Consider the following 25,882-nt stretch of genomic DNA (forward strand, 5'->3'; position numbering starts at 1 on the left):
ACTCCCTTCCTTGGCCATCAGAATCTTCCTCCTCTTCATCATCTAGCATGTATTAAGTGGGTCTGTCTCCAGTAGAAAGTAGGCTCCTTTTGTGTTTGCATTTCCTGTATTATAGTGCGATGGCATATAGTAAGAGCTTAATAAATGCTTTTTCCTTCCTTCCTTCATTTCAAGGCTCTTCACAAGTGTGTTTGCCCTTCTCTGGACAGTGTCTGGCTCTAGACTGTCCTAAAATGTGGAGTCCAGAAGTGAACATAATGCTCCATATGAAGCGATCACATCAAACAGGTTAGTCAATGAGTTGCCAAGGCCAAGAAAACCACCTAAGACTTTTTCAGAAGAATCACAGCATTTAGCCACGCCTCCCTAGCTTCTACCTATAAAGTCAATTTTAAAAAATGCAAACTGAATTGAATTTCACCTAATTAGATTCAGCCCAACGTTCAAGCTTATATAAGATCTCTTGGGATCCTGTCATGCAGTGTGTTTGCTATGCTGTCGAGCTTTGTGCCATCTATACAGTTGATAGGTAAGCACATGATCAATATCTTTACCAAAGTCAATCAGTGTAAGTGATTTACCAAGTCACTAACATCTAGTCCATCTCTCTCCAGCTTGTTGACATGAACAACATGAGAAACATTATCAAAAGCTCTGCACAAACTACATAATCTAGACCTCTGATAACTCTAGGAAGGCTAGTAAGCCCATGGGAAAAGAAAACAAGGAGAAAGCCATGGTGATGTCTCTCTGTGGAATCACTGCTTCATTTTTTGGATGCTTACTAATGATTCCTTTCGTTATTCTACATTTCTGTTCTAGAATTCTGCCAGATATCTAAGTCAAGATCACTGACCTAAAGTTTGCAGGGTTGAACTTTTTCCTTTTTTTGGAAAATCAGGATATTTGCCATGCCATTCACCATGATCCAGTATCATTACTGAACTTCGCAAGGGCAGCTAAGCCTTTCCTTACTACTGCCTCACTTTCTTGAGTATATTAGCTGTCTAATTAGCACTTTTGTTCTATCTTTTCCAGGGTAAAGCTCATTCTCCAAAGAAGAGAAAACAGAAACAAAATTAGAGTTGAACAGCTCTGCTTCCTTTCCCACACTAAGCAGTGTTCCTCCTTTCCTCAAACCCTTTTTTGTTGTCCTTGGCTTCCCTTACCAGCCTCAGTTCCCCCTGAGCTTTAGTACTTCTGGCACAGTTCTTATGAGACTGTACCAAACTTTTGTATTCATTCTCTACTCTCACAATTTAAGTCGGTCAATGAGTTCCCTGTACATTTGTATTCATCTCCTTAGACTTCACTGCTTGCTTCCCCACAGCCCTCCCTTCCAATCCTTTCCCTCCTCAATGGAATTGTTTCTCTTTGTGTTTTTAGAATTTCATTCTTGTGAGTTTCCCGACCTTCCCAGGCTGACTTTCCATGTGAGCATTCATTTTAAGCCATGAGATCCTACCCATCCTCTCTCTATATCCTCTAAAAACTTCTCTCTAACTGAGAGGGCATGTCAAGCTCTACTCTTGGGCCCAGTTCCTCTTATTGGTTCCACTAGCTTTTGAAGGATGGAATTAGCAGTGAGCCTGGACAGACACTTTGCACATCAGCCCCAAAGCAGAGCTGTGATTTGATATTTATCTTGGTGGGAACCAGATCCATTTTGCTGAAGACTATAGTCATTTTTTTTCACTAAAAAAGCTAAGTTAGGGCAGCTGGGTAGCTCAGTGGAGTGAGAGTCAGGCCTAGAGTCAGGAGGTCCTAGGTTCAAACCCGGCCTCAGCCACTTCCCAGCTGTGTGACCCTGGGCAAGTCACTTGACCCCCATTGCCCACCCTTAACAATCTTCCACCTATGAGACAATACACCGAAGTACAAGAGTTTAAAAAAAAAAAGGTAAGTTATTTAGGCAGAGCTAGAAGCCAATTTGTTGGAAGACCAAAGTAACTTAAGAGTCTAAAGCTTTTGCTTGTGTTTTCTTTGTAGCAAACCACAAATAGTAAAAGTATAAACATCCACCACAAACCAATAAATATACATTTTGTTCTTTTAAATAGTCAGGCTAATGAAAATCCAAATGATAGGAGCAATGTTGTGTAGCCAAAATCAGCTTTTCTTACTTTAGACCAGGAAAGATCTAGAAGGTCTGCTGTGTGTCCTTTGTATTTGCAAAAGGGTCGCTGCCGGAATGGAGCATTCTTATCATCGGTGTCCTCCTCAGCGCCACTGGATACCTTTTTAGGAAGACAAAGCAAGAAGGAAATTTTACAACTTTTTACATCAAACAGACAGATGTCAAGCCCTCACTCATATAACTCTAGGAGATGTCAGTCCCCAAGCCCTGCTGCCTGCTGTCTCTTCCCCTATCTCCTTTGGCTGGGACACTGGGGGTAAGCACACCTTTGTATGAAATCTCCTTCCTGGTTACTTCTTTCTATTTTGTGGCCCTAACAGACCAACTCCACCTCTGCCCTCTTATGCGAAGTATTATCTTGTCTTCAGTCCTACCCCAAAGCTTAGTCAAGGGTTGGCTTTCAGTTACCTAATGCTGGTTAAGCACATCAAATAGAGATTTATGCAAGAAAGGTAGTCTATTGTTCTATGTAAACAGCAACTATTCTCTAAAAGCATACCATACTGGTGTATTTATGTATGTATATGTACCCTCCACACACACAAACGTTTACTAACCTGCATGTCAAGGATCATGAAGATATGTTCAAATTCCAAAAATATATGCATAGCACCATTATTACAGGCATATAAACCTTTATGATTTCTTAGAAATATTTGATCATTTATAAAATTCTATATCAAGAGTTCTGGACCTTTTGAGAGCCATGGACCATACCACTCCCCACTTTGGCAGTCTAATGCAGCCTATGGGCTCTTTCCTTCTCAGAATCATGTTGTGAAATGCATAAAATGAAATACATAGGATTCCAAAGGACACCAATTATACTGAAATAGTTATTAAAACATTAAAAACAAACAAGTTCACAGACCCCTGTTAAGAACCTCTGTTCTACATCATAACTTAGCATTCTATATATTTTTTAAAAAACAGAAAAAAATTGCATCTCTTTCTCTTCTTCTTCTCCTTCTCCCCCCCTCTCTCTCCTCCCCTAACTGCCTGCTGTAGGAAAGAAGCCCACCAGAATGGTCTGCTGGTAACTACCATCACCTGTCCAAATGGCAGCTCCTTATCTTATACCCTAAAGGGGCAATACCTTAGGACTGCTCTCTGCTCTCTGGAGTTCTCCTTCATTCTTCCTTATCAGAAACACCTTAGAGTTAGGCTGGTCTCTTCCCTCCCATCATCTTTTATCAAAGGCTGTCAATCTCACCTCTTCTGTCAGATCCATCCCTTACTCTCTGCTCCATTTGGTCCAACCCTATTTCAGGCCCTCTAGTGGTCTAGATGAGCCCCCTAAGAAGGATCTCCCAGTGCAACTCTCTCCTTCCTCCAATCCATCCATCCAAACTCAACCAGAATGACTGACTTCACATATAGAGGTTTAGGTGCCATGCTTCTGCTCAAAAATGTTCATGGGTTTACTGTTGCTTACCAAGCAACTCCATTGCTTAGCATGTCAGACTCTACGTCAGTGATTCCCAAAGTGGGCGCCACTGCCCCCTGGTGGGTGCTGTCGCAATCCACAGGTGCATTTGGGGGTGGCGAATAACTGTAAGGGGGTGGTGATAGCATGTGACAGGGGGCGCTAAGTAATATTTTTTCTGGAAAGGGGGCGGTAGGCCAAAAAAGTCTGGGAACCACTGCTCTACATAGTCAGTACTCTGGCCAAACTGGACTGCTTTCAACTTAGTCTGTACTTTTCCTGCCTGCATGTCTTGGTTCCCACTACTCCCTATGCTCACGATGTCCTCCCTGCCTCTCCTTTCCCTGTTTAGTCCCCCTGCAGACTGTCCAAAGTATTTTCTTTCGTACCACTCGAATGCACTTTTCATGGAACGTCCTGTGCTTGTATCCTAGCCCATTCCCCATCTCTACGTTCCGTAGGGGCAGGGACCTGTCTCAAGTAAACATTTGTTTCTTAAAAGTGCCTAGCACATAGTAAGATTTTAATAAGTTAGCTGGAATGAACTGAAATCCTTTTTGCTGTTTATAGGAAGGAATAGCATGGATTAGTGGAGCAACATGCCAGTAAAAATCAGGACACCTAAGATGTAGCTCTATCTAAATGAGTAGACTTGGGAAAGTCACTTGGCTTAAGCACCAGTATTCCCCTCTCTGATACGGGGCCAGTTACAAGCTATTCTACCTTACAGGAATTCTAAAGGGTTATATTAGATTGAAAATATAAGGTATTACTATTATGGCCAGAAAAAAATCAAAACAACAAATGGTGAGCTCGGCAAATTATCACATGGCATCACATTTATGCTTACCGCATAAAAAACCAGTGGACTATGGAGAAAGGGGCTGTGACAATAGTCAACTGGCCATAGTCAACCAGGCTGTAGACCCTGGGGCTATTCAAACAACAGCCGAATGCCCAAACATCTACAGCATGCCCAGTGGGGAATACAAGAGGTCTTGGTCATCATTGTTGCTCATAAGGGACTTAGAGTCTAGATAAGGAAAAAAGATGAGCATTCATGAAATGAGCAGAGAGCATGAGCTACTAGAGAAAACTGCTGGTTTTTTTGTGGCTATGTTCTTGGAGTCCATACCATAAAGTAGACTGACAAGAGGTTAGTTTCCACTACCCTTTTGGGTTCATCATAGACCTAAAGTGGCTCATTATCATCTCTAGAAATGACATTGTATAGAGTCAGTTGTGTGAACAGGGTTCACATCACTCAGTTATCCAACAAATGAGAAAACAAAGGTATTTTTGAAAAAAGGGACAAATGGGCAGCAATGTATTACTGTACGAGACAGCATCAAATGCAGAGATGAATTAAATGTAATAGGCCAAACCCCAGAATTGACTATATATGATTAAAGACTAGAACTAAGGGGCATAGAGAAGTTCTCAGGGAAGATTCCAAAGCAGGATGGGGCTGGAGCCAGGATCTCACAAATAGATACCACTCAGGTCAGTGAAGAAAAAACAGTGTAAGTAAGGCATGCAGGCGGGAGCCAAGAGCACCAAGAGAAGGCCCCAGAACAAAAACCAGCCAAGAGTGACAATGAGAGAGGCAACATACTCCTGCATCAGTATCAGATTTTGATGAATTCAGACTTTCTTGAGAAGGTGAAGGGGATACTCGGCCTAAAAAGAACAAAGAAAAATGGTGAAAAGGACACACAGGTGGGCACTATTGTAAATTCAGTATAATAACACCTCATTTACCCAGCATCATCAGGGAAGGAGATAAATTCTCTGAAAGAACAAGGGAATTTTCCTTATGACTGATTTAACCTTTTAAACATCAAAATTTCCCTTAAGCACTACAAATGAAAACCTAACCTTTACTTGCTGTCCTAGTAAAGGAAGGTTAGTAAATCCTCATTATTATTGTACATACAACCCTGAGGGATGAATACTGGTATACATAAAAAAAACCAATTAGACTGAGCTCTAAGAGACCAGCAGGCTTCTATTCCTGGATCTATCACTACTAACTAGCTGTGTGACCTTGAGCAACACATGATGACCCCTGTTCAGATTTCACGTTCACTCCTCTACAAAAGGAAGGTTTTAGACCAGGCCATCTGTAAAGTCCCTTCCACATCTACCATTCAATGAGTCTGTGAATAACAGGGCAGGATAATCCATCCAGTAAACGGGGATGTATGAATCTAGGACTCAGGTATGGCTTTGCTAGGGTCACTGAAGGTGAATTCTCCTTCACCAGGCAGGACCAAAAAATAGGAAGAGGCTGATAATAGCGAGGAACAACAAAGACTTATTCTCAAAATCTAATTTGAGTATTTCTTGATGATTCAGGTGATTATTAAAAACATTCATTATTACATAGTATTGTGCTTGCTTTAGGGTTCAAATGTCTAGACTGTTGTACTCAGAGAATCAATAAGTCTGCTATTTCTTCCAGGGTGGCCTGTTCTCTTCTCCACTGTCACTGGGCTTTGCCTTCTTGCCTCCCCCTCTTTTGTACCCTCAGGCGTTTGTCTCCCAGCTCTCCCATTTTAACCCAAGAGCACAGGACTGCCAAGGGAAGCCCAAACACTTCTACATGGTATCTGGGCAGCAAGTCCTTTTTGTTCTGTGACTGAGTACAGGGGCTATTCTGTTGAGTTCCCAGGAGAGCTTTCTTCAAGCTTACATCCGAGGTGGAAGCTGTTCTGGCAAAGGGGATGACTGCTGATGTAGCATTGGGGGAAGAGGAAAGGGAGCACATTACTGCCCTGAGAAATCCAGATGAAACAAGGAGACATTTTAAAGAAAGCACCAGCAAAAAAAAAAGTGTAGAGATACCTTCTGTATTGTATTTCATTCGCATATTGTTGAAATAATCAAAAGCATTTTTCAAAGCCCATATCCTCACTACATTGTCTTGTCCGGCTGAAGCAAGTAATCGGCCACAGTGAGAAAATTTCATGGTCCAAACTGCTCCCTAGCAAAAGAAAGAAAACTACAAATTAAACAGGAGAAAAAGTTGACAGAGCCATTCACTTTTGGTTCAACATGAAGTTTAAAATTACATCCTTTGAGATGTGTGATAAACTATATTATTGCTTCCATCAAAGATGGAAAGTTTGTCTACTGGTGTGGCAATAGAAGGACAGGTGGTAGGGACATAGAGATTGGGCAGAAAGGGACAAAAAGACCTAATCGACTAGTACCTAACAAAACTGAAAACTAGAGGGCCAAAGGCTTTACACCCAGTGTACCATCATGTGCCCAGTCGGACTTTCTAAGTGGCTGGAAATCTTAATTTGGAAAACACAGATGATTAATAATCCTAGTCTCAAAGGGCATGGGGGACTCACTAGCACTCCCAAGGTGAGCTAGAAAACTCAAATTCTCGCTTCAGTAGCAGCACACCTATTACTTTAAGGCTGATTACAAATAAGGGGTCAGGGTATGGATAGTTCGAATCCTTTTTCCAGAAGTAGATTTTAATACCATGTGTCCCAGGAATAGACATGAGGCAAAGGGGCCTACAGCCTTCAAATGGATAATCCTCAATTAGATTTAGGATAAACAATACTCACAATAAATAATATTCATAGCAAATAGCACTACAACCAAAGTCTCCAACTAGTCTCGTACATAGTCAAAGTTTCTTGGCAAGAGTTGCCAAGCTGTAGAATAGTTTGTGTTCACAACCACCAAATTCCAATATAATTAAGTGAATTTGGATGATCACTTGGAGTTCACTACAATGGGATTTGACTTACAAAGGAAAGAACAGACATAAAAAGAAAATATAGGGTCATTCCTCAGACTCTTGAGAGAATAGTATGTATGCTGGCTGAACTCACAGATCTAAATGTGGATTCATCTGGGCAAATTTTTACAACCTCATTTTGACTGTCACCTCCCATGTTTTCACAAAATGATGCCTAGAGGTCCATTCCAGGAAGGCGGGCTATTTTGACGTTTGTAGCAAGCCAAACATAATTAGGAAGGTAAATATATTTTTTAAAAGTCGTTTAAAACTGTGAAAATAATTCTGAGACTACACATACACATACTCCCTCTCTCTAATTAATGCAGATCATCAAGGGAATTAGCCTTAAATAAATGCAAAACCATAAATGCGAATGCCAACAGATGGGACAGGATCCAAAGACTGCATTCTCTCTTCCCACCAAATGAAGAGGGAGGGCTCCATTTCAACAATATGCCCCTTGATGCTGCTAACAGAGTATATCTAGTCTGTTTCCCTAATCAAGGACAACACACAACTTTTCAATGTCCAGGATACCACTGCTGTCAAAACCAGCCATGTTCAATTGTTAAGACAGAATTCATGTGAGAGAGCCTTTTGAAAGGTCACTATACGGTAGCACGTATAATACAGGAAAAGGTATCTTGAGGCTACCACACAAGAATATCTCACTCTGCACAATAAATGTGTTGTTGTTTATACATACAAGGCTGGTTGGCTGTCTAAATGGGAATCTGGGGTGGGTCTTCTCTAAGTTCAAAGCTGCCCCAATAAACTTAGCAATAAATGCTCTGAACAATGTTTTCTTAAAATGAGTCAAAACTGTAGTTTGCTCAACAACACTCTGTTAGTTTATTCAGAGATTTAATTGTACAGGTAGTAGGTTTCAGAAATTCATTGTAACAACTAAAAGAAACCCTCTCTTCTTAGGCCAAGTTCAAGAAATCTATGTTTCTATGGAAAAAAGCAAGTTTTATTTAACCCATCCTTTTTCATTGAACTAAATAAATTATCTGATATCTTGATAAAGATCTTGCTGGGTAAGGGAACTAAGAGGAATCTAAAAGCTTTATACCTGAGCTCCAAAGATCAAATTTAGAAGTCCAGGAAGGGAAAGGCTTGGTTTTGGCTACACAACAGTTTGTCAGAAAAAGAGCCAGGGTTTTCAGTGGATAACAAAAACTCATTAGGAGCAGGATGGAGCTGCCCACGAAAACTAAGGTAGGGAGCAATTTGGGGCTATACCATGAAAGGCAACACTACCAAGATTAAGGAGGTGACAGAGAAAGAACTGTCTGAATAGAAATGCAAGTGAAAACATGATTTATCTCTTGTTTATTTGGGTATATGTTTGGGAGTTTTGGTTCTATGAGATTACTCGCTTACAAAAATGAATAATAAGGAAATATGTTTTGCGTGATAATACATGTATAACCCAGATTGAATTGCTTATCAGCTCCAGGAGGGGGGAAGAGAAGAAGGGAGGGAGACAATATGGATCATATGACTTCGGAAAACATATGGAAATCTGGTATTAAAATAAATGTTTGTTTGTTTGTTTGTTTGTTTGTTTTAAAAGGCCTCACCTCTGGTCAGACCACATTTGGAGTATTGGGTTCAGTTCTAGGGGTAGCAATTTGGGCTGAAGGAGAGCAACTTGGATGGGGTAAGCCTGGAGTCTGTGCTACCAGAGAATCAAGTGAAGGAACCGGGCTTATTTAACCTGAAGAAGAGAAAACTCAGGAGGAACAAGATAGCTGTCTTCATGTATTTGATGAACTGTTCCACAGAAGTGGGATTGGACTCGTTATGTTTGGCCCCAGAGAGTAGGACCAAGAGCAACAGGTAGAAGTTATGAAGAGGCCAAATGAAACTGGAAGTAAGTCAAGAACAGCTTCTTAACTATTAGAATTACCCCAAAGTAGACTGGGCTATCTTGGGAGGTCTTTAAACAGAGGCTACATGACCGTTTGGCAGATATATTACAGCTCTGGGTTGGCCTAACTGACATCTTGATATTCCTTCCAAGTGTAAAATTTCGTGATCTTACCATGTGTTCACCACTAAGATCCTGAACCACTTTAATCTGTTCAAAGTCGTAAGGTCCTTTGAAACCGTGGGCTGCTTTGAATTTCACTGGCCTTGTGTACGGCATTCCTTCATCATCACTTGACGATGGATCGTCTTGATCAGTATGGAATACTGAAGAGGAGAGAGAAACAGAAATAACTGCTAGCCAAGACCTCAAAGCATTCATATCCCACTGACTAGATCTACTGGTTAGAAGGAAATGTCAATAGGTCTGAATTTCTTTCTTTATTATTTATTATTAGGGCAGCTAGGTGGCTATATGACCTTAAATAAGTCACTTAACCTCTACACCTCAGTTTTCTGCTACCTGTAAAGTAGGGACAATAATTGTACCTATTTCACAAGGTTTTTGTGAGGATCAAACAAGATAATATTTGTAAAAAGGTCTTTGCAACCTTGAAGTCCCATACAGAAGTTCCAAAAGTCTTAGTGAAGGTTTAAGCTTTAATACTTTCAGAGGAATAAGAGCTATAGTTATGAAAAGCAATATTTGAAAATTAAATGTTTGAAATACTGCTCGGTTTCTTATTGGAATCCAACCTATCTACTGCCTTGTGCAACATATCACTCTAGTCGATTTTCATACTTTGTAAAAACCTTTCCTCAGTTACTCCTGCTGCTCAGAGTCTGGAAAAACAGCATTTGGAAACTTAACTGTAAGGGCACCCAAAGAATGAGGCCAAAATAGGCAGGAACTAAGGGGATAAAGACAGCAAGTAGTTAATTGTGGGAATTAAGTGAACCACACTGGCTCCATCTCATGACTCAGTTCTGTCCGTTTCTATTCAAATATGGGCCTAGGCCAATTTCTGTTTTATGAAAAAACTTCATTCAGTTGTGGGACTTGGAAGAAAACCTTATTGCATTGTTTGAAACTAGTCCTGCGTGGCTGGGAACCTGAACCACCTGTACTTGCTGTTTAGAGAATCTTAACCGAGGACCTAGGTTATTGCTGACTGGAAATGCAGTCAGATCCTAAAACTGATGCAAGGAGATTTCTCACAATTGTACATCACAAAGCAAATCCTTTGTCTTATCTGAAAACTAGCCCCTTAATGATCAATCAGTTATCGTTTCCCCATGCCTTTGACTGTTCACAATTCACAGAAATTGTACCTGTTCATTCTTTCCCTTCCAACTTGGAAAATCTCTGTAATCTTCCCTTCCATAAGAAATCAGGTTACCTAATGTATTGTTTCTTTTCAATTAATTAGCCTTTTTTTATTTGGCCAATTGCTTTTAATATGTAAAAATCTGTCTCCCTCTGTATTCAAGGGTCCAATCCTAAACTGAAGGAGGTTTGTTGAGCAATTGACCTGTATAGCCAAATAAAGTGATATGCTCGGAAGCTTGAACCTTTGTTGCCTCAGTCATTTCATCTTTCATCCACCAGTTTTTGTCAGGACAATTTTGACATAATGTGTAAAGGAGTTTCTACACAAAGGAGGTAAATGTATATACCTCCTAATGTATCTAACCTATATAAGGCAATTTCTTCAAGAAATGGAATTCTTAAAACAGCAACAAATAGCATGATTCTTTCCGTCCAATATAAGTCACTTACCTTCATCTCTAACACTTTTCACTTTATTTACAGCGCGCTCACCATATTCTTCTGCAAGATGCTTGGCTCTTTTCACAGATTTTCCCAGGAACTTTTTGAGCTGAGTCCTAGAAAGCAAAAATGCTGTCTTACTAATTCATGAGGTGTCCAGGATACATTATAGAAGCTCACGCTCACTCCTATTGACATTCACGCCCTCTAACCAGTTAAAATACTGAGAGAAAATTGAAGAGAAATGAATAATGACCAAGTACAGGCATCCTATACTTTAAGAGACTGGATGTGTTCAACCTTGAGATAAATCCAGAACATCTCTTTCCATTTGTGGAGAGACTATTCTCTGAAAGCCTGACAGTGCTACACGGTGACATAAAAAAGAGGCTATGGCTTGTCCCCCACACAAAATGTTTCTTACTGTTACCAGAAAAAACGTCTTTCCCCATTTGGGTATCTATAGTTTGATTCTGGGCTGGGCTAAGTTAGTCCACTTTGCTTGCTGAATTTCGATTTCGTTCCCTCCCTCCCTTCTCCCTCTTTTTCATATTTCTCATACTTTTTCATACTGCTGCAACTATATCCAAGTTTCTCCTTAGACAATCAAAGCTCCCTGAGGGCACACAGTAAGTGCTTGGGAAACGTGGACTGAATGACTTGTTGAATTCCTCATGCTCAGTTTTCTATCAGGCTAATGAGAAGTTAAAAGGCTCAACTTTTATAAAAATGTCAGATTTGTTAGAGAAAAACCATGAGTCCGTTATGCTTTAGCTCACACTATTATCCAAACCTAGAGAAAACCCAAATGGCTGGCCCATATAACGTGACTTCAAGGTGCCACCATTTACTCAGGTACAATTGCCCAAACTAGATACGTTGTCTGAGAAACTTGCCAGATTTGATGGTGTCAGCCATAGTTAATGAAATGAATACAAACATAATTATTTCGTTGCTTTCTTGAACACTTAGTAATATGCTACTGGTATCAATTTATAAAATCACTAAGCCAACTCTTGGTAGGATTATTTGTTTAAAAAACAATCTTAGCTCACTTTAAAAAATCTATTTAGATGTGATGGAGGTCTAGCTAATAAGCCTAGTCCTCATGATCAGGCACGGTGTTCAGTTTACATAATCCCCATGTGGGCCAAGGAGCACGTTTAGACATTCTGTATCTGATCTTCATCTGTTAAACATGTGAACAAGCACACTGTTGGTTGGTGAGTAGTAAGAACTGGTATTCAGAAGGCACAAGTCCACCCAAATCTGTCCTTTGGGGCTCAATTTTTCTTGCTTGGATGAATGCAGGTGAGAGAAGAGACAATGCAATGAGGGGAAAGACTTTGGACTCTCCCAAACCAAGGCAAACATGCAACTTGGGAGCATGGGCCTCTCTGCTCATTGCCACTTCAAGTTTATTTTTCATGCTACTTTCTAAGTAAAAGAAATAGGTGGTCACAACCTTGTAAACTTTTGAGAGGTCAAGTGAGCAAATCACTCAGAGGTCTGAGAGTGAAGGCCACACTGATTTCTGTAGGCAGCTGGTCCAGCATTGATCCTTCTTTATCTCAGTCCAGTAGTATCAATACTCATCCAGCAGCTAGGCTGAATTTGGACGAAGGAATAAGTGAATAAAACATTTAAAAAGCACTTACTATGTGCAAAACCCTGAGGATACCAATAGAATAGTCATAGAGTTCTTGCTTTCAGTGCAAGTCAGATAGAAATGTCCCATGGTCCTAAGAATACAACAACAAAGGAGATGGTAATATGTCAATTCCACTGATAACTATTTGACAGTCCCAAGGGCTAAGAACTTGTCTGGATCTTCAGAAGCTATGTCTGTTCATAATACCTGTAGGAACGGTCGCCAGGCTGCATGTCCCCAGAGTTGGCTTCTCAAGATAATGACTGAGGGCACTGGGCTGGAAGAAATATTACTCCCGAGGCTCTTGGGTTCAGTCCTGGGACTTCAGAGTCCAAGCAGAAATGGTGGTCTAGGTCAGTGATAGGCAAACTACAGCCTGCGGGCCAGATGCGGCTCCCTGAAATGTTCTATCAGGCCCCTAGAACATTATTCCTAATCTGACGAATACAAGGAGTAGGATACAATACAAGGAAACTTGGAAAGAGTTGCCCTAGAAATAGACTGACAGAGGAGCATTTCCTTTCCTTTGGCCCCCTCTTTAAAAAGTTGGCCCATCACTGATCTAGGTGGTAGTGATCATGGTGGTTTAATTTGTCAGGGACATGCTGGTCCCATCACTCCCTCGGGGTACTTGGCTGCTTCAGCTAGTCTGTCTTGCCTGCCCCGGGAACAGTAGGTTCTAATGGTTCTTCAGTATCACATTTCACTGTACTTCCTTTTGAGAAGGATCCAGGTAATTCTACTGCTCCATGTGAAGACCACATCCATATCCTAGAAGATTGACGTTTCCTGACAGGCCCTGATTATCAGAAGCATGGGACCATTTCTATGCTCAGAGCTCACTCTGCTTAGGGAAGAACAGAGAGATAAGAAGGTAGAGTCTAATACCAACCCCTCTGCACTGGATTATGAACTTGGTGAGACTAATGCCATATAGACACTGAGTTAAATCTGACTCCACTACCTCAAAGGATAGAGGTGGCATTGGGGGTAACATACACCCCAGATTTTAGATGGAATGCTTATACTTTTGTTCTTGCTATATCTCCTAGGTAAATATTTCTTTGTTGAAGGGAAGTGATATTAAATGGTTAAATAAAATTGTGATCTAAATCACTGGTAACTAACAGCTGAAAGAGTACATTTGAATGGGGGCATAAGCCAATGCCATTAGAGAAGGGTACCTCTAAAACTCTTAGGGAAGGGGAAAAAAGCCAGAGTAATCACTATATAGGTCATTCTCCCATAAAAACCAATGAGGAAAGGGGTTGCAGAGAGCATCACGTCTCTGGGCCATCTCCCATCTCCCACTGTCACCCCTTGAGAAGTAATGAGGGCTTAGAAAATAATGGTTAAAGATGTGAATAAGAAGGGAAGGATAAATACAAGGGAAATTTTAAAGGAAAGACTGGCAGGACTTGTTGATTGGTTATAGGTGATGAGTAACAGGGAAAAAATTTCCAAGAAGAGTTCAAGATTTTAAATTTGAATAACTAGGAAAATCATTATACCCAGAAAAGCTGAGATGATTGGGGGAAGGAACAGGGTGATGACAGTTTTTTAGGGTATGATGAAGTTGTTAGGCCAGGACATACAAATGGATATATCTAGCAAGCAGTTGAAGTTTGTGTGATTGAACTTGTGGTCATGGTTGGATATAAATCAGTTTGTCAAAAGAAAAGGTCTAAGTGCCAGTGCATATAGTGCATATGTACGCCTCTCTTGACCATTAGGATAACTCAGAATTAGGGTTTAACCCTTCGTTATACCTGGAAGGATCTGATGTGACTCTTGCTCATTAGCTGTAGAAACTGGATGAATGGACTTCTTTCTACTACCTATGCCAGTTTTGAACCTTGTCAGAGAAAGAAATAGACCAAGACAAAAGCCCAAGAGGGCAGTGGAAATTAGTGTCAATGACAGTGCCAATCAAATTCTGGGCAAAATCATTTGCCAATCAATTCAGCCTATCCCCAAGGAATAAGCAAGTTTAAAGAGAACACTGCAAACTGCAGCTACAAGGGGGCAGATGACATGGAAACCAAAGGCCTCTAGAAGGAAGGAGGTGTAAATCCTAAAATAAGAAGTGAAGATGAGCTAAGATTAAGAACTCTGGCAAAGCCTAGTGCTGTCCCAACAAGGTCGCAAACACCATGTGGTAGAATGCTTAGGATGATAGACAAAGGACTTGTTTCCCATTACTAGGGGATCAAGAGGCTGAACACCAAAATGGCCAGGGTAACAAATGTGAGGCCTGTCAAGAGTCAAGCTAATGTGCCCTGTGAGACACATCTTCTGAGAACATATCATCCCCTACCACCATGGGATATAACTACTGAGCTGATAGTATGTGTAGTTCATTCTCATCTCTGGGATCCCAGATTTCTGGGTCTGAGTTCTCTGCTACTACATCTCCTCCCCATCCCACCTCCCTGCCAAGTGTTTAGAGAGGGAACACTGCACTAACATCACCCCCATCTCTAAAGGATAGGGTAGAGGTTCAATCTAATCTAACAATTATTTATTAAATACCTGCTATGTGCAAGGCAGTAGGCTGTGTATGAAGAACATAAGGATAATTCTACTGTGGGAGAAGAGGGGCACTGGCAATATGACATTCAAACAGAAAAGTACATATATGATCATATGAGAGAGTCCAATGGTGGGTGGTAATCAGGAAAGGCTCTCAGGAGGTGGCAGAAGAAGAGCTTTGCAGAAAGCCAGTTGGCAACTATCACTACCAAACTTATACCTTCTGTTCCCCTAATCCAAGTGACTCAAAAGTCATCACCTTAAGGGGCCAAAGATCCCTTCCCCCGCTACCTTTCCTCAGCCTCTCTTCCTCATTCAATTAAATCATACCATAATGTACCACCTTTCCTTCTCAGCCCTTTTTTTCTACCCTTGCCTAGATCATTAACAATTCTTCTTGTCTCTTGCCTCTTCTTTTCACACTCTTCTAGTTCTCTTGCAGTTAAGGAAACCTGTATTTCTCAGACTTCCACTTGCAAGTGCCCCTATACTTGCCAGGAAGCAGGCTCACAGTCTCTCCCTTCAACCCAACCCTGGTCTTTGTACTTGACAAGTCAGTACAATAGTGACCCACATCTGTGGGAGATATGTTCTAAGACCCACTGCAGACAGCTGAAACTGTGGATATAGGTAAACAGTTGCTGACCACATATATATGTGCTTTTTCTCCCTACTCCTGTCCCTTGGCTGGGCCACTCCATGGAAAAGTTAAAAAAATAAAAATGAAAGCAGAAGAGACCAGCATGGGGGCAGACTTGCTACTGCAGGAAGCCTTTTGGTACTTCAGGTGGACCATGGATAACTGAAACTGTGGAAAGCCAAACACTGGATAATGTCTACTCATTGACTTTCCCTCATGCACTGTGCCTTCATCAACCTCTCAATCCAGATCACCTAGAGCTTCACTGTGACTAACTCATCAGCCACTTACAGATGGCCATATTAAATATCCTCATCCGCCTATAACTATGACACCTCAATGATCTTTTAACTCCGAGATTCTTTTCTCTGATCATTATCTCCTGTCCTTCCATTTCTTCCTCATTCTTTCCAAAACCCTTTTTCACAATCACTGCAACTTGTGGTCTTTCCATCCTGTTCTGTTCTTCCTATCCACTCTGGCTATTCCTTTCTCCCTTTAATATTACCATGCATGAAAGGCCAATTCTTTTTAAAAATGATATATATCTAATCAGCAAAAATCCATTTTCTCTTCCTCTCCCAACCTCTCCTGAGAACAAAGGAAAAACAACAACATGTAGAGTAAAGCAAAACAAATTTCTGCACTGGTCACTCCTACTTGTCCCCTACCCTCAACCCCCCCCCCAAAAAAAAGCAGGTATGTTTCATTCTGCACTCTGAGCCTTTTACCTCTCTGGCAGGAGGTAGGTAGCATATTTCATCATTAGTCCTTTGGAATCCTTGTTGGTCATTACACTGGTCAGAGTTCTGATTCTTTCAAAGTTGTTTGTCATTATTATATTGTTGTCTTTGTAGAAATTGTTCTAGCTCACTTCAGTCTACATCACATCATTTCAATCTTCCCAGGTTTCTCTGAAACCATTCCCTCCACTGTTTTTTTTAAACCCTTAACTTCTGTGTATTGGCTCCAAGGCAGAAGAGTGGTAAGGGTGGGCAATGGGGGTCAAGTGACTTGCCCAGGGTCACACAGCTGGGAAGTGTCTGAGGCCAGATTTGAACCTAGGATCTCCCATCTCTAGGCCTGACTCTCAATCCACTGAGCTACATAGCTGCCCCCTCCTCTACTGTTTTTTAACTCTCATTCACTCCTACCATACTACCAAACCAAGGGATAAAGTCACATATCTGGGTTAACTGGATCTAATACACACTCATGGTACCAAAATTCCAAAGGGCACACTCCCTGCTATGTAGCCCTTTATCTCACATGCCCCAATCCCTGCTCAATCATGTCTTACTTACCTTACTGGTCTCATTTGGCATTATTCCCCTTTGTGAATTGACATTCATAAACTATTCTCCTAGCTATTTCTCACATGCACTCTCCCATCTCCTGCTTCCATAAATTGGCATAAGCTGTCCCCCTTCTTAGGAATACATTTTACCATTCTGATCTCTGCCTCTCAGAATTCATCTTCCCACAAGGCTTGGGGCAGATGCCTTCTTTCATGAAGTCTCCTCAATCACGCCCTTTACTTGTTAACACGGCCCCCTTCTTCCCCATTTCCTTGTACTAGGCTTACTGATATAAATAATATTGCACCCCAACCCATACACACATACCCATACAATCTAAAGCTACTTGATGGCAAGAGCTTTTTTTACTTGCTTTTCTATAGGCCCAGAACCTTGCAGACAACAGGCATTTAATAAGGGATGGATGAACTGAATTGAACAGGCTTTTGTATCTCTGAAATCTAGAAGCATTTTACCTCTAGGTTCTGCTAAGATGGAAGATGACTTCTTAGCAGGAAAATACCTTGCCTTCCCAACAATAGTTACATAATGGAACAAATGGGCTCAGCATAACCTCTCTCTTGGTTACAAATCAGGCACTCTTTTGAAGCTGCTAAGGAACCTTCCAGCATCCTAAAAGCTGAATGACTAAAGTACAGTAGTTCTTTCATGTTCTGAAAAAGCTCCAGAATATTCTACACACGAAGGGAATCTGACTTCCACACAGACTAAAGAAAAAACTGCTTAGTTTCTGCCTCTATCTCCCCAGGGCTTGAGTCAGAAGAGAGAAGGCGGCATGTGGATGGCTTATGAGCTGTACCACCAGAGGGAGCACCCACAGTAAGATCACAGACCTACTCAAGTACACTACTCCACACAGTTGGTAATAAACTTTTGGCATACTTCATCCCCCAAAGTAAGCCAAAATTACAGGCTTAAAAAGGGCATTCAGAAGCCCTTCTCCCATAGCAATATTCTTAAGCATTATAAAAGCCAAAATGTCCAAAAGTCAAGAAAACTACTCAGTACCAGATTGTCAATAATTTCTATCATCTCTGCTTGAACTTTTAAGTAACATTCTTTTAAAAGGGACAGCCAGACAACTTGCGATACTGTGTACTTGGAAGAAAAAGGAAGTTAGTCCTTGATGAACTAACTATTCAAAAACAATTTTTGCTTTATATAAGTAGACCATTTAGCAGACCTCTACGTATAGTGATTTTTATATGAGGTGACTTTGCCCACCTACCCACCCACTTCATTTACACAAAAACCTTTACCCAAGTCATAAAATGTACTAAAATACAGATACGTTAAATATTGTACCATGATAATAAACAAAATTATGAAATGAGAGATAAAGTTAATGATAAAGTCTACACAGTACTATTCGGTAAAGTTAACACAGGTGTGCAGTATGCTGCCCCTTCTCTACTCACTGCATCTAGCTTTAATCACTAGTGGTTGGCCACACAGCCATTTTTTCTGAAGTTATCGAGAGACATTTGGAGAGTGGCTCTCTTTTCTTCTTCCTGTATCTGATGATAGCAAGCAATATTATCCTTAACAAGTCTTTGAACATGAAAAAAATCTTGAAGTGTCTGAATCCATCTTTTCATTCAATTCAAGAAAACATTCACTCAGATGATGAAATGTCTCTGCCAACTCTTTTGTTGCAAACTGTTTTGGTTTGACTTCGGGTTCCAGAGCTTCCCTTTCTTCTGCAATTTTTGCAGCTGGAAGCTCAATCAGATCCTCATTTGACAGTTCTTCTCCGGGAGATTCAATGAAATCCTCTACCTCAACCTCATCCATTTCTATCTCCAATTCTTGTGCTAATTTTACAAATCTTGTTTCTCACTTCTTTGAACCTTTCATCTTTGTCAAAACCATGAAAATCAGAACAAACTATGGGCATGTTTTTTTTTCCAAACTCTCTTCACACAAGTTTCTATTACATCCTCCCATGCCTTAGCAACATTCTAGATTGCATGGTAAATATTATAGGACTTCTAGAAATCTCTCTTGAAATTCATAAATAATATTGAAATTAGTGATCATTCCCTGATGCATACCTTGTAATAATGAGGGAGAGTTAGGGGAAAGCTAGACCACCATTATATTTCCATTAAAATTATCCAGATTGAGGGGGGGAGTGACCTAGGGAATTATTCAAAAGAAGTAGAATTCTTAAAGGAATACCATTATCATTTCAAAACTTCACTTCTGGAATGAAGCAGAAGTATAAATCATTGTTCAAAGATAAAGGTGATTCTTATCTTGAGGTTAGTAAAATAATGCATAAAATAGCGTTACCTTGTTGATTCCTTTCAGTGCTCTGGGATTTTCTCAGAGGCATTCTGTTCAAGCAGAAGTGTAACTATTTTTAGAAGCTTTATGCCACTGCAATGACCGCTGTACCTCCCCACTCCCATGAGATGTCAGTTTGAGATGACATTCTTTGGTAGAACAGGCTGGTTTAGTCAACTTATGGATCTGCTCCAGCAAGTAGGGACCACTTTCATCTATTTTTTGCAAGAACTCTGAGAACTTCTTGGCTACTTCAATGTCTGCATTAGCAGCCTCTCCTGACATCTGTATCTGTACATTATGAAATCCTGCACAATTTTTATCTTATGCAAACCAATCACAACTTACTATAAATACTTGTGTTCCTTTAGGGTACTGTACCTTTAAATCTTCAAAGAGACTTTGAGCCTTGCTTCAACTGTCATCAAGCTTAAAGGAATAGTCTCCTGAGTCTTGGCTTCTAGCCACATAGATAAATTATTTCTCCCTCTCTAGAAAAGCACCTGCTCTTTGTTTCAACAGATAAATCAACTTCACAGAAGCATTGCCTTTTGCGTGCTCCTTTATCCAGGCGGCATTCTTCATTGTGGTGTTCATAGTCGACATGATAGTTCACATGCTATCAGTGGCAATTGCTATCATCCTTTATGGTTTCTAATTATTTTTGTTTCCAAGTCTATTGGCTTAAGCATATGAGATTGTTCACTTTTCCCCTCAAGCACACATTTGCCACCAGCCATGGTGAAAATAGTTTCCCACCACCCCTTCCTATGCTGCTTGAGCTTTGTGTAAGGAATTGTCATCATTTCTTTGTGGAATTTGATTTTGTTCAGACTTCTTTACATAAAGTCAAATTATATAATACAAATCTGAGAACTATCTGTAATAAGGGATGACAGAAATACATGATAACTTTTAAGGATGATGGTCTGTATACCTATGTAGTCGTGCTGTTCTACAACACATTCTTGGTGCTACTGGCAGGTAGGTAGCATAGCAGACAGAATGTAGGACCTGGAGTCAGGAAGAATCGAGTTCAAATATGACTTCAGACACTTATAACAGTTGTATGACCCTGGGCAAATCATGTAGTCTCTGTCTACCTTGATTTCCTCATTTGTAAATTGGGAATAAAAATAGTAGGGGGCAGCTGGGTAGCTCAGTGGATTGAGAGCCAGGCCTAGAGACGGGAGGTCCTAGGTTCAAATCTGGCCTCAGACACTTCCCAGCTGTGTGACCCTGGGCAAGTCACTTAACCCCCACTGCCTACCCTTACCACTCTTCCACCTATAAGTCAATACACAGAAGTTATGGGTTTAAAAAAAAATAGTACCTACCTCCCAGGATTGTCATAAGGATCAAATGAGATAATATCTGTAAAGTAATTAATGCAGTATCTGCTACATAGTGTTACATAAATGTTGTTATTAATATAACTTATTATTATACCATTATTATTATTATTACTGCCAAGGAAAGAAAACTGGGTAAACCACAGATGTTGCAGAGTAAAGCAATTCATATCTTTTCATCACTTCCTAAACAGGAAGCTAGCTAAACTTACGTCTTCTGTTTTAGCCTTCCACCATCGGTATCTGTTTGCTGAGAATGGATCTTCTCTTCGTCATCTGACTGGGCCGCATCATTACTGTAGAAAAAGAAGCAGTGCCATTTGGAAAAGAATATATCATCACCATGTTTACCCTCCTAGAGGAATCCACAGCAGCCAACTTTCTTCACATGTACTTTCCCGTTATTAAGGACCAGGAGGTTAAAAAGGTTTAGAGAATTTGGAGGCCTGGTCTCCAATCCATTTTTTATGTACATAATAATAATAATTAAAACTCACATTCCTATAGCACTTTCAGCTTTGCAAATTGCTTTTCCTACATGATCTCATCCGAGCTTTACAACAACATTCTTGGATGGGAGCTGCCACCATCCTCATTTGATTGAATGAAGTTGGGACTTGCCCAGAGCCCCAAAGCTAATGAGTGGCAGAGGAGGGCTAGAGTCCTCCTAGTCCATGTGCTGACTAATGGATATTCCTTCTCACCACTTGACCAGCCCATCTTTTTTAAGCATACATTTCCCTGATGATTTCCTCCTATCCTTGTGATCATGTATTCCTAATGTAAAGGTTAATACTTTTATGTAAATTGTTCCTTAGGTAGCCATATTTTTCTCTAAGTCAATTAGTTAAATTTAGTCTCCTAAAGAGATGACAAATTAACAAAGATCAATGGATCTTCAAGTAAAATATCCAAGAGGAATGCACTGTGACTCCACTAGATCTGGGATCCTCAATATCTCGATGACCTTCCATTAGGTATCTTAGTAGCTCTTTCTCAATTCTTTTCCAGTTTTAGAAAAATTTGAAACCAAAAATGAATCTTTGGTCTCTTTCCATTCAAAATCCTGAGAACTGTGAACTTCATGCACTGATTCAAGTACAGGATGCCCTACTAAAAGGTCATCTCTTCACAAGGAAATACATATATACATTTATATTTCAAAATAATCATAGTTATATGAATGTTTGCTGTAAATTTCTTCCTATTCAAAAATATGCATTGATAAAAAAATCTTGATCAATTTTAATACACTTAATTTAATATATTGTAATACCATATAAACTATTCAGTATAAAATAAAAAACTAAGGAGATTGAAAGTATATGAAAATATGTTGTCAAAAATTTTTTTCTGTGTATTGTTTGATTTCGCTAAAACTTTCTTTTTTCTTATTAAAAAAATTCTTTATTGTAAGGGATGGCTCAGTGGATTCCCATCAATTGGGTAATGGCTAATTAGATAAGTTGTGGCATATGATTGTGATGGACTATTATAATAAAGGATGAGCAGGAGTGTTTTCCAGAAAAACCTAGGTAGAATTATATGAACTCATACAAAATGAAGTGACTGGAACCAGGTGAACATCGTACAAAGTAACAGCAATATTGTAAAGATGACAAACTGAAAGACTGAGAAACTCTGATCATGACAATGATTGAAGACAATTTAAAAGGTCCCATGATGAAAAATGCTATTTACCTCCAGAGAAAGAGAGAACTACTGAATTCAGAGGGCAGACTGAAACATACCTTCTTTACTTTATTTATTATTCTTGTCTGTGTATGTGTTTTCTTCTGCAACATGACTGATATGAATATATGTTTTGCATGACTTCACATTTTTATTCAATATCATTGGTGGAGGAAGGGAGAGAATTTGGAACTCAAATTTTAAAATGAAAGTTTAAATTGTTTTACATGGGGAGCAGCTGGGTGGCTCAGTGGATTGAGAGCCAAGCCTAGAGATGGGAGGTCCTAGATTCAAATTTGACCTCAGATACTTCGTAGCTGTGTGACCCTGGACAAGTCACTCGAACCACATTACCCTGCCCTTACTGTTCTTCTGCCTTAGAACCAATCCACACTATTGATTCTAAGACAGAAGATAAGAGTTATAAAGAAAAAAAAATTTACACATTCATTGAGAAATATTTAACGAAATAAACACATAATATATTTAAAAATAAGAAATGGCTCATGGGGGGTAGAGCAAAAAGAAGGATACAGAAGAAATTTTAGGTGGTATAAAAACAAGAAATATCACTAAAAATTTATTTTTAAAATTTAACAAAAGAAATTATGTGAAAATATAGCAGCAAAACCCAACCACCCATGCACAGGCATCCATCTCCTATCCTGAGTAGCACCTTGCCTTGCTTAACGCTGAATAAAGGTATGTGGGATTGATTTGATTGTCCTGAATTTCTCTTAGTTTAAATGAATTCTTCACAGGCTGAAGCTGACTTTGTGGACAGCTTCCCACTTGATAATACACATTTTAAAAAATATTCTTTTAGGTCTATAGGTGGTGGTCTTAGTAGATTATCTCGAGAATTTCTCTGAGAATGAACAGGGCCATTTTGTTACTACTTTAAGTTTAATAAACACTTTCTAAAAATAAATTATGAAATGGAAAGTCACAGTTTCATATATTAGATTCTTTTTGTCCTTTTTTACAAACTGGAATGTTTGTGTTTGTTGGTTCAGTTCAGAATGAAAAAGAAAAAAATTCATAGTATTGAAAAAGGGAAATCTTTTACATACAAAAGACAAAGAATTGCTGTAAGCCATACCTTACATATTCCTTAGTTCTTCTCATAATGTGCAGAGTGAGCGGATTAATACCTGTGGGCAGTTTCTCTTCTGCAAGGCTCAAAGGTATTTCTTCTCCCGTATCAAGGTTCTTAATCATAACACTGGCTAAAATTTCCTAAAGTGAAGAATAATACTCAGTACCAGACCACCAATAATTTCCTTATTTCTGGTTGAATCTTTCAGGAGAATTATTTAATAAAGGACATCCAGAGACATGCAATGTTGTATACTTAAAGTAGAAGACCCACTGAATATATTGCTTGAAAAATACTCAGGAGGTAGGGACTGACTTAGGGAGAAGAAGTAATGAACACTGACCATTTTTCATAGTATATTAATAATTAGCTAGGATGGAACCAATCATTGGATAGAACCAATCTTCTTAATATACAATGTTACAAAAATATTGACTAAAATGACAGTACTAAAAAGAACAAGCAAACCATATTGTAGAATATCAGAGATGGATATCCTTTTTTCCTATATCCCATGTATAGCAAAAACCCTGACACCTCCTTTCTTTTCGCAGTTATGTAGCTTCTGGATTACAGCTTCTATACTCTTTCCCCCTGTCAACCTGTCCTCTCTTAACAGATCCTCTCTCCTCTTCTACATTCCCTGACTCTCTGTTCTAGACTATTTGGACAACGGCTCCACTCCAACTCCACTCCAATCCCTATTCTGGTCCTAATTACTCTTCTCCAATTTCCCACATCAGTTAATTCCTTTCTATTTTGGATGAGAGCACTCAAAAACAAAGTGAGTACATGCCGCATTGCTGTCTGGTTATGGACAAAAACATATGCCTGTAATATTGGGTACTTAATTTAGAACTAAACTGGCCTTCCTATAAAAGATGGTTCTTGCTTTTTACTACATTATCAATATCATCATATGATACTTTCTTAAAAGAATACATCGTCACTATCTTTTTTATTTATGTTACTACATCCTAAACACTGTGCTAAGAGCTTTAGAAATATTATCTCACTTGATTCTCATAGCCACTCTGGGAGGTAAGTGCTATTAGTATCCCAAATTTACAGATAAGGAAACTGAGCCAAATAGAAGTTAAGTGACTTGCCTGGAGTCACACAGCTGTTGTCAAGGTCACATTTTCCCCTTATGTTAAATAATCAAAGAAAAGTTACAAGAGATGCTCTTTTAAAATAATCTTTAAAATGATCTCCAATCATTTATTTTGCATTATGATGCTTTTAACCATTAAAAAAAGAGAAAAAGCCATTTTGGTTGTTACCTCATCAGTGAGTTCTCTTCCAGAGTTGGACCTTGGTCTTTGTGGACCCATCATCTCCCCCGCTACTGTCTGCCCATCAGGTGCTTTTCCATTTTCCTGAAATTATAAGTTTATAAAAAGCAAAACCAACAGACAATTACAGAGGACTTTCAATGAGCCATTACCACATACAGCTGTGAAGAGCTTCAATATTTCTGACAATGGAGTCTGTTAAAATGGAAAATGGAAAACATCCATTTTAGTGACTTAATATTGAAGACTGTCCTTACTAATCCCTCCATTACCCAAAATAGCTATTTCTCGAACCTTGGTGATCAAGAATCTGCTCTATTTGGACCCACCTAAATAGAGCTTTAACACTCAACATGAAGTAGGGGAAAAGAAAAGAGGTCGACTACTGAGAACTAAAAAAAACTGACAGCTCCAGGGGAGTGGACCAGGCAGGCATTCCTATATTCTGCCACCCCTTAAGCTCAGTCACCTGTTGTGTTTTATCCCTACTCACATTTGGCACACCCTGAGCAAGTGCCCACTAACTAATAGTGAGCTTTCTGTGTTTTAAAATATATTGGGAAAGTGCTCCCCACCCCATTTGGGGACAACTAGGTTAAGAAGATGAACTATTTTCGGTGTTCTTTTCATCATCCCTACAGTGACATGAAGGCAGTCAGTTGGGTGGGGGTGGTACGAAGAAAGCACAAGGTGAAATACAAAAAGAAGAACCATTATTCAACAGATGAAGGGTCTAAGGATGTGAAGAGACAATTCTCAAGAAAAGAGAAAGCCACAATGCCAACAAATATAAGGGGGGGGGAATGCCCCCAATTGTTAATAATTAGGGAAATGCTAATTAAAACAAACCTTGGCTTTCATCTCGCATCTATAAGATTGGCAAATATGATATCAGATAAAAATGGTAAATGTTGGCTGTGGGAAGGCAGATGCACACATAAACCACTGATGGAATTATAAATTAATTAGCTCAACCATTCTGGAAAACAATTTGGAATTATGTAAACAAGTGGTTAAACTATATTCAAGCAATTCTAG

General features: G+C 39.6%; 1 protein-coding gene across 1 annotated transcript in view; it reads right to left on the minus strand.

The window, feature by feature from the left end:
* The window catches only part of WDR44 (WD repeat domain 44), a 58,014-nt gene that overhangs the window by 12,842 nt on the left and 19,290 nt on the right, over nt 1-25,882 (minus strand). Inside the window, exons 5-12 of the mRNA XM_044682839.1 lie at nt 24,833-24,928; nt 23,553-23,689; nt 20,971-21,054; nt 10,985-11,091; nt 9,380-9,531; nt 6,411-6,549; nt 5,179-5,243; nt 2,124-2,237 (exon numbers count right to left, since the gene is read on the minus strand). Of these exons, the coding sequence (XP_044538774.1) occupies nt 2,124-2,237; nt 5,179-5,243; nt 6,411-6,549; nt 9,380-9,531; nt 10,985-11,091; nt 20,971-21,054; nt 23,553-23,689; nt 24,833-24,928 (894 nt within the window). The remainder of the gene's footprint in view (nt 1-2,123; nt 2,238-5,178; nt 5,244-6,410; nt 6,550-9,379; nt 9,532-10,984; nt 11,092-20,970; nt 21,055-23,552; nt 23,690-24,832; nt 24,929-25,882) is intronic.

Source organism: Gracilinanus agilis, chromosome X (assembly GCF_016433145.1).
Source record: "Gracilinanus agilis isolate LMUSP501 chromosome X, AgileGrace, whole genome shotgun sequence".
Lineage (NCBI taxonomy): Eukaryota > Metazoa > Chordata > Mammalia > Didelphimorphia > Didelphidae > Gracilinanus > Gracilinanus agilis.